Here is a 15705-nt window from a genome sequence, read left to right as displayed (position 1 = left end):
ATCAAAACTACCATGAGATACCACCTCACACCAGTCAGAAGGGCCGTCATTAATAAATCCACAAATAACAAATGCTGGAGGGGATGTGGAGAAAAGGGAACCCTCCTGCACTCTTGGTGGGAATGTAAACTGGTACAGCCACTATGGAGAACAGTTTGGAGATACCTTAGAAATCTACATAGAACTTCCATATGACCCCGCAATCCCACTCTTGGGCATCTATCCGGACAAAACTCTACTGAAAAGAGACACATGCACCCGCATGTTCATTGCAGCACTAATCACAACAGCCAGGACATGGAAACAACCCAAATGGCCATCCGCAGATGATTGGATTCGGAAGAGGTGATATATATACACAATGGAATACTACTCAGCCATAAAAAAGAATGACATAATGCCATTTGCAATAACATGGATGGAACTAGAGACTCTCATACTGAGTGAAAAGAGTCAGAAAGACAAAGGCAAATACCATATGATATCACTTATCTAATATCCAGTACAAATGAACATCTCCACAGAAAAAAAAATCATGGACTTGGAGAATAGACTTGTGGCTGTCCCACGGGAGGGAGGGAGTGGGAGGGATCGGGAGCTTGGGGTTATCAGATACAACTTAGAATAGATTTACAAGGAGATCCTGCTGAGTAGCATTGAGAACTGTCTAGATACTCATACTGCAACAGAACAAAGGGTGGGGAAAAAAAATGTATGCATGTAAGAGTAACTTGATCTCCATGCTGTACAGCAGGAAAAAATAAAATTAAATTAAATAAACAAAAAAGAAAAGTAACCAATATTTGCAAAATCAGTCTGTAGGTTAAGGTGAATATACTTTATGCAAAGTGATCTCATTCATATCAAATGCACTAAAAATAAACTGATTAATTAAAAAAACTGATTAATTAAAAAAATAATAACAGTATATTGTTTTCAATACATGTTTTTTGTGTTCTCTGGTCTGGGAGAGGGAGTTGTAAATTTCATTTAAAATCATTCTTGAGAAGAATCTGATAGTACTGTTTCATTTGAAAAGAAGGAAAATGGTACTTCTTTATTCTGTTTCAAATGATATTCTAACCTGTAGAGTGACAATAGACACTTGGTTAGAATTAGGATAGACATACCTAGTACTAGCCATTCATCCTCTCTAATTTTCCTGTGAGGAGATAGGACCCAGGTCATAGCCTTATGTGTTATCAGCACTAATCTATGATGAAGCCTCTTTTTTTGGCATGAGCCAAGTGTCAGATTTCTCTGTCTCGTAGGTGTAGAGAATATATTTCAAAGTTTCTAAGGGTTCCTTTGAAACTACATTAGGCTGAAAGTTAGAGGGAATATCCCTCATCCTATCCCCAAAGAGAGCTGAAGTGGAGACTCAAGGCAAGGATTTTTCAAAAATTATTTTTGACAATCTTCTTTCCTTCCTGTCTCTGCCCTCTCTTTATATCCTCTATGGCCTGAGGGATCCAAGTCCCAGAACAAGTTCTCATATCATTTTTTATTCTTTGGGTCTATCAGAAGCCCACAGAACACACATGCATATATTTCATTTCCTTATTTATAGTAATTGGTACTGTACAGGTTATTTTCCTTTCTCCAAGTCCATACCAATTCAGAAATACTACCAAAATTAGTACTAAATTTAGTGGACTAAAGACAAATTTGAATGCAGGCCCACAGAGCTACTTTTTTTCTTACAAGAAGAGATAAAATTGAATCTGGATAAGGGAGAAAGGGATGACTTAGATTTTTTTTTTCTTAGGGACAAAGAGCAAACAAATGTGATTACTCCAAGTAAGAGGGAACAGAGAATTTTCTACTCCAGTGACCAGGGAGTGGAATAGAAGAGATGTTGTACCCAGCTGTCCTTGGTGTGGCTGTCACACTTGTATTCTCTGAAGACAGCCAACAGACCTGGACACTTGCAAGTGTCTCTCAACAGAGAGAAGGGGAAGAAGTTGTGTACTTGGGTGGACATGAGAATATGAAGAGAAGATTTAGTCCTCTGACCAAGATGGAACTCCACAGACCATGTTAGGAATTTCCCTATTAATTAGCATTTTACACACACACACACACACCTACATGCTTTTAGCTTTTAGGAAGAATAGAGAGTGTTTAAATGACAGAAAAAAGTGAACTGCCTATAGATAATAAGAATATTTAATGTGGGCCTCTACCTAAAAAGTAATTTAAGCCAATTTTATTTTTTTTATAAAACATGCCAGGCAATCATTTTATTACTTTCATTTTAACTTTAATAACTGACAGACAAGTTTGGAGCATAGTCTTTTCACAGGGTCATATCGGAGGGGCTCAGAGAAAATAGAATGTAATGTACTTGACAATAAATCAATAATTGCACTAAGTATTGATTGTCAGGTACTGGTATATGTGTAGCAGTAAGCATAATCTGTAGCTTTTGGTTTCCGATGCTAACTTGTACTCTTTATGGAAATGGTTCTCAAATTTTGGCAGACATCAGACATACTTAGAGAATTTGTTAAAACACAAATCACTGGGCCCCATTTACAGAGGTTCAGATTTAGAAGATTTGGGGTAAAGACCAAAATTTTGCATTTGTAACAGTTTTCATGTAATATTGATGCTGCTGGCCTGGGAACTACTCTTTGAAAATTTTAAACTTACAGACTATCCTTACTTTAATAGGGAAAAATGTACAAAAATATTGTTAGTGACAAATTAAAATTTTCTCAAGTGGATAATTATCTCACAATTTTAATGATGGCTAGAATGTATTCTAGCCATAACAATGGAAAAACAGCACAGAGTATGACAAAGCCTAGTAAAGAAAGAGTTTACCTCTCACCAATATGGACAGTGTTTTTATACCTTTAAGCAATTCATTGGGAGGAGTTTAAGTAGCACTGGGTCCTAAAGACTAAATAATGTACCAGTCCAAATAAGTGCTAAGATTGCTAGGTTGAAAGCCAAGATGCCATTTGTTTTTCTTGTGTTGCCCACCACTGCCTCTAATTATGATCAAAATATTTATATATAAGCAGATTAAAAGTAGACACTGCCTATTTTATATCTAGGCTTATGATAATATTGAAAGCATGACCATCTTCACGGCTTAGAAATTCACAACTTTAGTTTTGTCTGGCTGAATATTTTGATGAAGTTAGAATTTAGTCTAAGAGTCATGGACTGTCAAGAACAATGTGATTTGCGAAACTAGTTTCAGAGGTTTATCCAATTTGGATAGAAATTTGTAGTGACTTTCAGAGTTGGCATTAGAGCTCTCTTCAACTAAATTCTTTCCTTATCACCTAGCCAGTCTCCAAGTTCTTTCTAATCTTCCTTGTAGCAGTAGTTCTTATTCCTTTCCTTTGTACTTTTGTCTAAACCTCTACTTCCTCATGAAGATATTGTAAGTTTATTTCACTGATTCTTCTTTGTCATCATTTGAAATGCTTCCCTATTGTACCTTAGACCAGTACAACCTTCCTAACATAAACATTGGCTCCTCCTTCTCTGAAAATCTCTCCCATTCAAAAATAGTTTATTTAACCAATCTATTGAATACTGAAGTTGTTAACCATTGTTTTATATTTTGTATCATTTCTTGACCTTTCTTTTTCTCAGTGAACATAAAATCTATGATTGTGGCATATTCTTGAATGGGATATCAACCTACTAAAACTATAGCATAAATCTTGACATGGAAAAAGTTTGAAATGATTTTGAAGGAAAAAATATCTCTATACCACACTATTTATATTTATTTCTTAGTTATAAATACACAATATATGGCAAGGGTCAACTCTGGGTGGTTGGATTGGAGTAATATTTATTTTAATTTTAATACTTAAATATTTTTGTATGTTTTACAAACAAATATGCCTTATCTGCAAATAAGTTATAAAGTACAGAGAAAAATACACTGAAAATATACCTACATATGAAAGTGATTGCTATTAGGCAGTTGGATTTTCAATTTTTTTCTACATTTGTACACTTCAATTTTTTTACCCCAGTACAAAATATTATTTTATTAAATAGCATTTAATGGAATTAAAATTTAATATTGAGTATTTATATTTGGTATTAGAGGAGATTAAATTAGTGTTAAATTAAAAGTTATATTTAGTTTATGTTACCATGTGCCAAACTATGTATAATTCCAATAATACCATCTTTTTTGTGCAAAAACTTCAGGGCTTGCTTTTTCCAAGTAACCAAAGTTCAAACCTCTTAGCCTGGAAAGTAAGCTTCCCATAGACTAAGACCTGGAGGTTATTGCTTTTATTACCCAATGCTGCATCTCAATAAGATCTCAATCTTCTTGGATGGAATCCCCATCCTTTTCTTCATTATCATTCCCTTAGTTCTCCCTGACCTACATTTTGTTTTTCCTTGTTAAGTTCTATTCACGAATTCCTGTGTAGCACTTGTGCACATATATTAGCTCCTCAGCTTTACCGATTGCCCATGCTTTTTGGTTTATGAGGACATAGTTAAACTATTAAAACAAGTTAACTTTGTAAAATCTGTCCTCACAAAACATATGATTGGTCATTTATGAAATGAAAAACAGGTGTCTGTGGTTCTGATGTTGGCTACCTGCTGGCTGTGGGCATTTATACAGGGTCCTTAATCTCTCTGTGCCTTGTTTTCCTGATTTGAAAAATTGACAGAAATGGTATTTAGTATTGATGAGGAGTAAGTGAGACAATAGCATAAATAACACATCATTAGATAGAGTACAAATTATCTGCCAAAACATCAAATGCAGTGGTTTAGCTAAAAAGATTGTTCCCTACCAGGAATCAGTTGAGGCGAGCAATTATTGGCTGAAGGGGAAGCTCTAAATATTTTAGCACAAGATTTCTTTTGCCAAGACAGCTCCAATTGTCCAGGTAACAAAAACATGGAAAAAGGAAGTGAGATCTGGGTTCTTCACTCATCCATCAAACTGGCCCACATTTAGTCCTGTAACCACATTTAGCTGCAAAGGCATGCAGTTAAGCCTCAGCTGTGTGCTTTAGTGAAACTTAGGGGGTGGTTCCCATTACTAAAAAGAGAAAGGAAGAATGGGACCAAACAACACTCATTAAAAAAATCCATATCTTGAGCCTGAAAGAATGTATAGCCCAAACACAACTTGGATGAATTCTTAAATATAAAAGCCTATGAGACCACCTGATAGCTTCCATCTGACTTCCCCAGTGAAAGCCTTCTTCCTGCAAGTATGCTACACATACCCTTTCCTTCAAACTGTTAAAACTCATTGAGGACAGGGAATCCATCTACATATCTTATTTAACTTTTAGTATGTCCCCTCATCGGCTTTTCTTTCTCCACTGGATTAAATAAAGGAAAATTACAACACATGGGTATTTCATAAATTTCACTTGTTTAAATATGGCTCTGGTGAATGCGCAGTTGAAGATTATGACAGTATACGGATGTTATTACATTTCCTTGTGTCATAGTGTCCTATGATCTGTCAGGTACTGAGGGTCATGAAGAACACAATGATAAATAAGAAAGCATTCTTTGCATTCTTGATCTTTACATTTTTATTTTAAAACAAAATTTCATATCGGTTAACTCCTACTATTAAACAGAATGATGCATTAATTAAATGCCTTGTCATAACTATTATAAGCTCTGTTAGAAAAATAAACATCTCACAACAAACTACAGTGTCAGCTCTTTAATAAATACATAAACCAAAGTTAGTAGTCAGTCAGAATTATATGAACAGATTCATAGTATATTTCATGAAATTATCATATATCCCAATCTTCTGTGTCACTTAAGGCAACTTTAATTTATATATAATTCAAAGCCAGAAATAAGAAACTTGTTTAATGAGAATTTCTTTCTTAGAACTATTTTATACTCAAATATTTTAATTTAAAAATACACTCTATATTAAATTTTTTTTATAAAGGCAGGACTTGTGAAATGAAACACATAGGTTATATTACTGATAATTTTAAAACATTTCTAACTTTTTTGCAGAGGTTTAAAAAACTTTAATGAAGTAGCTAGTTTTAAAGTTTTGTTAAATATACACAAATGAATTTTATAATGTAAAATAGTTTTAAAGTTATGTTAAATATACACAAAATGAATTTCTATATTAATGTGCAAATATATTTTCTTATAATTTAGAATTAAAATATTTTTATTCTATATTCTTAATAAAATCTATGTGCCACAGTTGTTATCGTGTGGAATTCTTATCAAAATCACATTTATCTATAGTACAATATAAAATTAGTGAAAATTCTTTACACAAATCACACATTTTCCGTCTTTGATGACTGCAGTGTTTTGGGTGATTTTTTAAATTATTACTATTGGGTTAGATGATTTTAACTGAATTATATTATGGAGGTTAGAAACCTGATTAATAGAATTAGCTTACAAAGGTAAATTTTATGTGGGAAAGTAATCCAGGTAGATTAAAGAGTAGTGCTATTACTCTCAAGTATTTCATCAACAGCTGCCCAGAGAGCTGAACAGTGTTTCATATAAGTCAAATAATTTAAATATGCAGTTTTATGACAGTCATTACATGAGCTTGAAGGTGAATTTATTAAAGCAAAAAAAAAAAAAATACCCACAAGGGAAATGATAAAGAAGAATAAAAATGTAAGAGGACTTGAAGGGAAAGTTTTCCTACAATATTGGTTGTATCCTATTTTTCTCTTGTCATTGACATAAGACATACAAGATGCTGCAAAATCTAAATCTAATTGTGATAGTTTTATGTAATATTTTTCCAGTTAATCCTGCATAAAAGTGAGATGATTATATGAAAGTATCCTTTAGAAAGTAATAGAAAGAATAAAAATTTGTTAAAACTGGAAGAAACTCACTCATTCTTGTCATTTAATTTAGCGTTTGTTAAAATTGTAGCCACTAGCATAAGCATAACTAGGAGGCTGAAACTGGTTTACAGGATCTGAGGTCATAATTGGACAAATAGGCTCCATGTCAAGTTAGTTGTATGTCATTCAGATGTACTGAAAACTCACTTCACATGTTATCATGAGTGTATTCTTAAATACTTATATGAAAATGAATGTCCCTATACCCATGAACATTTAGTTGAAAATAAATTAGTGTAATATTTATTTAAGCACAACTTTAAACACTGCATCTAAGAAGATACATCACAGTTTTAGAGGTGTTAAATTTAAAAAGTGAATGTCTTAGAATCAATGAAATATGAACATGTATAGTCAGTTACCCATAATAAATTTGCCATTGAGGAATTATTAGAGAAAAGAGAATGACTTGAAAGAATGCTAGTTCTATATTTCTTTGAAAATGTATCTCAGTTTGCATTGCATGAAATGGAGTTCTTAAGGTCAATATAAGTAAGGATAGTTGTAAATTAAATGTTAAGAGTAAAAAAAATATAATATGCAGATTACTGAACTCCCAAGTAGCAGTACTTCACTTGATACTTTTATTAAAATATATAGACCTCAACTCTTTAAAATTGAAAAAAGCTTGAATAGTTATGAAAACTTAACATTCTTAGTTTTTAATGGGTCTTTGTTCAGGATCATAGATTCAAATAAATTTTTAAATCATTGAGATGTCTGGAAATGAAGAACTTTATTATACCATTTCATCCAGTTATTTTTCACAATTAGGTCTATTGAGCTTGAAGTTTGGGGCAATCTCTTAGGAAAAGTGAGTGGAAAAAATAGCAGGAGTAAGGAAAGGAAGGAATAGTCATTGAGTCAAACTTACTATACCAGATACGAGAGGAATATAATTCTATGGGGAAAAATTTATCAGTATATCATAATCATATTTTATCATTTTATGGATGCCTGCTGTCATACATAAGGATATCTTCAATGGAGATTAAGTATATGTTTAAAATATTTGGAATTTATTCTTTAGTGAATTGTTGTATCTGATGCATCCACTAATTTTTAAGTTTTGAAAAATTTGCCTCCAGAGAAATATCTTCTGTTTAACCAAAGGTAAATTGAACATTTAGGGCATAATCAGAGTTTTAGTAAATTTTTGAGTCTTTCAGAGAATGTCTGTAACTTCATAAATATTAATGAATTTCCAAAAAATATATCAAGTGCTTATAAATCCATGTACACTGCAGTGTAAAGATATCCCCAGAGAAGTAAAATGCATACAGTTATGTTGTAGTGTTTGTATGCCACATTTCTAAATCATGACATACTTTAGAGCACAGAAATGCTGTCGTACCGAAAGTGTTGTTCAAGTTCTTAATAACTTTGTTGACCATTTAAAATTTCATTACTTGTGTTTAATATCAGTGAATCTCAAATGGCTCTTGTGGTCATATTAGTTAAAAATAGGCTTTATTTACATAAATTACTTAATCTAAGACTACCCTGTTTTCCTTTAACTTTTAATTAATTCTAACTATTCATATATAAATTCTCTTTTCACAAGGAAAATATCAATTATTCAAGTAAATATAAACTCTAAAATCTTTAAGAATTAGATCTTTAAGTAAAGATAGAAAACACAAGACATCACAAACATAACTACAGTCATCATCTAGCATTGATCTGCCTACCAGGAAATTTGTCCCTTCCTGTGGTAAGAAACTTTATCCATTATAAATTAGTGCAGACTAATGATAGAGTGAAAATATATATCCCTTTAAAGTTCTGTTTTATTATGTGATTTTGGAAAATTCATCCCGCATGGAAATTAGCTTATGAACATTGTAATGTTCATTTTTAAAATTTTCAGCATTTCAATGGATATTTTCCACTTTTTCCTTTTTGGGGGTTGTCAGGTATCCATTTATTTTCTCTTCTAAAAAGGATGCTACATGTGACAAATAGAAAGCTAAATACAATTTTTACATTATCCTTTGTGATCAAAGGTATTTTTACATAAGTGAGTCACAGTACTGAATTATGTCAATGCCCCTAATCTCTCATTTGGGGAAGGAACTCCAGTCCAACCTGGCATCGTAAGTGCTTGGCTGCAGGGGACAGTGGATGGAATTACCGTGTTTGTTGGCTCCAGAACAACTTATCATATGTTTTTAAATCCTCTTTAGTGTAGAATATGCAGTGGGATTTAGTTTTTGTCTAAATGCAAATACCTGGCACTTTGATTAACTCAAGTCCTGGAAGACAGAAAATCTGGGAAGTTAGTTCTAAGAAAACATTTTAAATAAATTCCTTTGTTGTCATAGGCAAAGATCCGTACTGCACACAGGACTGTTGGACTTTTAGCCAATAAAATCAGGCTGAATAAGTCTGCAGGATATGGTAATTGTAATGAAGTTCCCATTGGGGAAGATGAAAGTTCATGGCCTCTATATCAAGCTTTCAGGCTGAGCACTGAGCACTTCACAACTCCAGGGGGCGCCATTCACACAGATTATGGTGTGAATGGACTTCCCTCTAGTTAGGCCATGATGAAGTCTCTTAGAAGCTAATTAGCAGAAAAACTAGAAGCAACCATGGACAATTTTCTTTGAATTACTTTTTTCTGCTTTGCCTTGAAATTTTCTCATGGCCATATACTTAAAACTTCAGTAAATCACATTTTAAAATACTTGCCAATTGAAAAGTTTAAAGATTCAAGAGGTAGTCGAACACTGGCCTGATGATAAGAAAATAGTTCTCTTTCCTGTCACTTAGTCACTTGGGGGTTTTTAACAAATCATTTAAACTTTCTGAGCCTCTATTCCCTGACTGACTGACAGGGTGAATTAGCTTATTTCTAAAATATTGTCTAGCTGCCTCCAATTGTACACTTTTAGAATTCTGGTGGGTGGAATTGTGGTGATTCAGGAAAAGAATGTTTTTATACTGCATCAAAGGGCAAAAATAATATAGCTTAATATTGCTTTTAATTTGAAAAATGCTATTCTCTACTTTGAGTAAATATTGGAGAAAACACATTTGAAAGTGTGGCACTTGCTTTAGGCAGAGTTTCTTAATATCTTGGGAATTTCAACCTGATGTTTAGATACAGGAAATGATGAAAACCATCCAGTTTACAAGGTAAGAAGATGTAAAACTCCACACATGCAAGCAACAAAATTATTCAGATTTTGATGTTAGTTGACTGTTTCCCTTATTGAACATTCAGCTTTTAAAATCAGTATTCTGATAAAGTGACATTGTATTATTAGGTTTTTATGGCAGTAGTAACTTAGCACTTATTTAATCCAGTCATCTGTGACATATATAAACCTATCTTATAAGAAAGAAAACCAAAATATAAAGGCAAAGAGGAAAGAACGTTGGAATTAGTATCCATCTTATAAAAAGAAGGAAACAAACACACATGCATAAAACTACACTTTGAAAAGCAGTATCCCTCAAGATTAAGGTATTATCTGTTCCTCTTGAATGAGTAAAAACTAACCATTTATTCATCTAGCTGTTCTTATTTATTCATTGCCAATTGTTGAAGTATTTGGCAACATTAGTATGACTGCCTTATTATTTTTTCCATCTGCATATTTGGTGCAGGGATTACTGTACCCTTGTAGTGACACAATGCCAAAACTATCTCACAGCATTGTCCCTCTGAGAAGTGTAGGAATGGCAGGTACCTGTAAAGTGTAATCAGTGCTCTTCAGATGATCTACATTCTATGCTGATCTAAATAAGTTATATATTACAGTAAAGTGCTACAATGACACTAGTATCAAACAGTAGTAAGACACATTTTTCTCTGAAAAATTCAGCAGCAGTGTGAGTCACATGATGATGAGGATGCTTGTCAGTCTTCAATCGAGTGAAATACTAGCAACTGGCATGATCTGGAAAATTTGTCTCCTCTGTGACTTCTCAAAAAATTTGTAGGAGCAATTATTAAAAATCCAGTTTCCCATAAAGTACATTTTTTTTATCTTTTTAAAAGTTGCACCTGAAAGTTTCATGAGCATTTAATTTGCTAATATCCATTTTTATTTCTTCAGGTTTCTCACGTCGGTAGGTGACCGCTCTTGTGCAAACACTTTGTAGAATTGACTTGTCCTTGAGGGAGAAGAAATATTCATTAATTAAGAGCCTAAATATTAAAACTAGACAATAACATACTGATAGTAAACCTTTTTTAGAATTCACTGACCTTTTTTGAGGCTGATACCCTGTAATCTGCCGAGGACTTAATTTTATTACTATTCCATTGTAGTATAACCTGTCTAATGATAAGGACTTTAAGCAACCCAATCAAGAATGTAACTATGAAGATGATGAAAAATATTCTCAAATAGCTCGGGCTAGAGAAACATTCTGTAAAGAAGCAAACAAATAAATGGGTTAAAAATTTGGAATGAATAAACCAAAGGATTCTAACAAGTAAATAATGTTCATTGTCTCTATTAATAGGATCATAGATATTGTGCAAATCTACGTTTTCAAAAAGAGGACTGCCATTACTGTTGATTCAAAAAGTAAACTAACTTTATTACACACTCATTAATAAAATATTTTCAACAGAAAACTCTCCTTTGGACAATAGCCACAGTTAAGGTATTCAATAAGATTATTTCTCTGCAGCTTGATTTCCTTAATTGTATTAACTGGGATATGTCCACATCCCTTTAACTAAGTATCATTTTATTTATGACAGAGAGAGGGATGGTTTTTGTGGTGTATACTGATCACTACACACTGATCACTACTGATCATTTCCACTTGATCACTAAGTGGAAAATAGGATTTAAAAAAATGTTTAACAGCTCTGTGTATTAGCATATATTTCTCTTGTTAGGCTTTCTCTTCATTTGTTGCACATCAGTAATGGAAAATAAACATCTGCAGAAGCTAAAATCTTTACTACTCTAATAGATGAATAAATGTTTCCTTTGAAACTGCAGTGCAAGTTTTCATTATTATTACACATAGCTTCTTCAGGAAGTGGGGGTGTACAGTTTGGGACAATAAAACCGAAATCTCTTTCCTCAGTGTTTGTCAATTTAGTTTTCACTTGTCTGTTGACCAAACCTATTCTATTTTGCTTTTAAAAATTCCACTGTATGTTTTTTCAAGAACAAATAATTACTAGCTGGAAAAGGAAATGCTGCATTAAGAGGAGGGGCATGCTAGGTCTCTGTTTCAGTCCTACGTCCTTGGCAAACTTGAGTTGGAAAGTTTACAGGCTCTGTGGCTGCCAGAGGTATTACCCTAGTCTAAGAGGAACCTGGTTGCGCAATGCACAAGTATTCCACAAAATTCACCACCTGCTCCACATTCATAAAATTACCTTCTGGCCTAAAGAAGCGTGTGTTTTCTGCCCATTCTCCAAACTTTGAGGACTTCACCTAAATGTCTAAAAGTTTTCTTGGGAAGTCTTTTGAGAAGGGACCTACTAAGGCTTAGAAGAGCAGTCACCCAATCAAGAGTGATTTCTGTTTGAATTCCGAGGGAGGACCAAGCATGTTCTTGAATAAGCCAAGAACTCAGTAACAAGGACAAGGGCTCTTCGCCAAGTGGGAAGACTTAGAGCCCAGTTTTCTCTTGGTTGTAATGATAAGGTTCCTTGAAGGAAAGGCTAAAGGGAATAGAAGCACTAAACACAAGTACAAGTCTCCCTTTGTTGCAGTCTTACAGAGAGAATCCAAGATGCCCTCTCTATTCAAAGGTGGTGTTCTTGGTGGTGCCTGGGTTCATGACATGCACGCCTTTCATTTCCCTTCAGTGACTTGTAACTGCTTAATCAGCTAAGAGGGCATGTGGCTTGATCTCACTTATTGGCTTCTTGCCTAGTAGAACCTTAGCCAGAAAGATCAAAAGAATACCCTTTAAGTGTGATCAAGTGGGTAGATAATAGAGGTAGCTAAAAAAAAAAGAAAAAAAAAATGCAGTTCCCTCTCCTTGCACAGCAGTTGTGAAGGGGAGGAGAGATTCCCTAGCTAGTAATACATTTTACAAATATTTCTAATGAGTTAGGTTGGAGGACATTTTCAGGGTTCAAATCTGTATGCAGTCTTAAATTTTTAGCTTTGGAGGGCCAAACATTTAGCTCTGGCCATGACTCTTTTCTTAGTTTAGGTTAAGCAAGGTCTTTTCCTAAGGAGCATTAAGGGAATACTTTTTGTAACCATATTTAAGTCAGAGTAGGTTTGTTTACTTAACCTAATAAATGACATGTTGACAATAGGGCTCTATTTATTAGCAAAGGCATTTGGCTTTCGGGTGTGATTGCTTCAGCCCCAGCTGGCAGGGCTCTTTTCAGAGCCAAATTCAGTGAGCTAAGATTACTGTCACTGTGAGGGGAGAGGGAAACAAAACACTGGAGAGAGTTTATTATGTGCAATCTGTTTAAGACCTGGAATTATTCTTACCGGTTGGAGGAGAAACTAGATATACTAGCGGTAGTAAGAATGTTTTCACTGAATACATGATTTCAAGCTTCATTTCTAATTCACATGTAGTTTAACACCTTACACCTACACAAAATGAGGTGCTGGCTTTTGGGTTCTAATGAACTTTTATATAAAATGGTCTTTGAACACAGCTTCCTCATGTTTGTTTCATTCATGTATCATCTTTTAATTTATTTTTTTAATGTTCACTGGCTTATTTATGTTCATACAACTTTTTGAAGTTGGTATTATTATCTCCATTTTAGTGATAGGGAAATTGAGGCTTGGGGAAATTTTGTAAGAGGGCGATCTTTCTTAACTACTAGTGTCAAGGGACATGCCTTAAGCTAAGGACATCAGACTAAAATTTCTAAACCCTTTTCATTGTACCATGTTTATATTCATTCATCTCTAAGTTATATTTATATCAGAGTGAAAATTATCAGGAAAGAATGGCCCTTTTGTAATTAAGTTTTTTTGCAAAAGCAGATCATTGCTGCTTAGGATTTTTGGCATCACCTGAAACATGAAAGTAAATGTCGGTTTGACATGAGGATGGTTATACCTGGGTTGTGAAGGATAATTGTGGCTCCATAGACCTTGTCTCTAAGGGTAAAATGGATTCTGTATAGAAAACTCCTGTTCTTAGCTCAATGAGGCCTCTCTAGAAAACTTGGCAGAATTCCATGGAGGTGCACAGCATGGGGATTTAGCTGCTGAGAAGGGAGATGTAACAATTTAGCCAAACAGTGGAAACCGTCCTCAGATAGTTTTATAGAGTACCATTTCTGGGAGATTGAAGACACTGAAGCAATTAGTTCTTTTTTTAGGATGGTCGATTATAAACCCTTTTGGGCAACATGATTCTCTATAGATACTCTTCAGTGCTTTGATTATTAAACTTTTGTTTACCTGACATTTGGTCCGCATAATGCTGTTCCTTGAGAGCACATGAGGTTTTACACTGATCAAGTATAGCTTGAGACAGATTGTGAGGGTGAAGGCATTGCACACAATTCCTGTAAGGGAAAACAAAAGTGAAAACATTTAATTTTTTAAAAGGTTGTATCCTGTAGTATTTTCTATAGAAAATAAAATAACAAAATAGTATACTGCTTTAGGACAGCAGCTTGTAAAACTGGGCAAGAAAGCTATGAGATTTATTTGTAATCTTGGCTGAATGTAATACCATGGCAAAATTATATTCTAACCACCTAAAATATTTTAATGTATAAAGTCAAAATAATAACTTTTCTGTATTGAGAAGAACATCTCTAGGAAATGAGTAAGATACCCTTACTGCAAAATCAAAAATGAAATCAACTAGCCCAAATTAAGATGAATATCATGATACTACTAGAAAAATTTAGCAATGAATATACAGTTCAAATTTTGGTTGGGTTCATTAGAAATACCTACATCATTATGTTCCTAGTGAGTTACATAACTACTATGCATAATTTTAAAGTTTTACTTGCATGTCTTTTTAAATAAATTGGAAGGCACAGTGATACATATAGAAGTGACCTTTGAACAGGACTCAAATTGTTATTGGAAGATTAATTAATGACATAAAACAATGTTACTGCTATTTAATATGTCACTTTTCACTTGTAAGTTCTTTCTAGAGTGCGTCATAGCCATCACTCTTTATCTTTAAATGAATAGAAATAAAAAAGAATAACACCCAGCATTTATTCTATGATTACTGTACACCAAGTACAAAGATTTAGATTTTTTTGCATGAACATCTAATTTAATATTTCATAGAATTATACCAAGGTATTATTTTTATCCTTGCTTTCGATATCATGAAACTGAGGCACAGAGAATTTTTTTTTTTTTTTTTTTTTTGGCTTTTTGCCTTTTCTAGGGCCGCTCCCCCAGCATATGGATGTTCCCAGGCTGGGGTTGAATCAGAGCTGCAGCCGCCGGCCTGTGGCAGAGCCACGGCAACTTGGGATCCGAGCCGCGTTTGTGACCTACACCACAGCTCACGGCAACGCTGGATCCTTAACCCACTGAGCAAGGCCAGGGATCGAACCTGCAACCTCATGGTTCCTAGTCAGATTCATTAACCACTGTGCCACAATGGGAACTCCGAGAATTTTTTAAAACTTGCCATAAATCCAATAGCTAATTAATAGTAAGCTGGGAAGCACCCAGTCCCTAAATCATTGCATTGTACATCTTAAACTTAGATGAGGTTACATGTCAGTTATATCTCAATAAAGCTGGAGGACAAAACCCAAATGAGCCTTGATGAACACTGACTATTATTCTTAGGAAAAAAACCAATTTCAAAAAAGATAGTGAATACCTAGATAAATTCTCATGCTTCCACAGCTATCTAATGGCCAAAGATTGGAATC

General features: G+C 34.0%; 1 protein-coding gene and 1 long non-coding RNA gene across 5 annotated transcripts in view; one reads left to right on the top strand and one right to left on the bottom strand.

The window, feature by feature from the left end:
• The window catches only part of LOC146400034 (uncharacterized), a 198412-nt gene that overhangs the window by 139200 nt on the left and 43507 nt on the right, over positions 1 to 15705 (top strand). The window lies entirely within an intron of this gene.
• Positions 8768 to 15705, bottom strand: part of ITGB8 (integrin subunit beta 8) — a 105292-nt gene continuing 98354 nt past the window's right edge. For 2 of the 4 annotated variants that reach the window (XM_021101904.2, XM_084973987.1), the window contains 3 exons: positions 14246 to 14352; positions 11095 to 11258; positions 8768 to 11000 (listed from right to left, as the gene is read on the bottom strand). In XM_021101904.2, the coding sequence (XP_020957563.1) occupies positions 10878 to 11000; positions 11095 to 11258; positions 14246 to 14352 (394 nt within the window). In that variant the 3' untranslated portion in view covers positions 8768 to 10877. 4 annotated transcript variants of the gene reach the window in all.

Source organism: Sus scrofa, chromosome 9 (genome assembly GCF_054392235.1).
Source record: "Sus scrofa isolate SSC_HxYL_T2T_F1_AM1 chromosome 9, Sscrofa_HxYL_maternal_Yorkshire_Landrace_v2.0, whole genome shotgun sequence".
Lineage (NCBI taxonomy): Eukaryota > Metazoa > Chordata > Mammalia > Artiodactyla > Suidae > Sus > Sus scrofa.
This window is presented reverse-complemented; position numbering and strand designations above follow the sequence as displayed.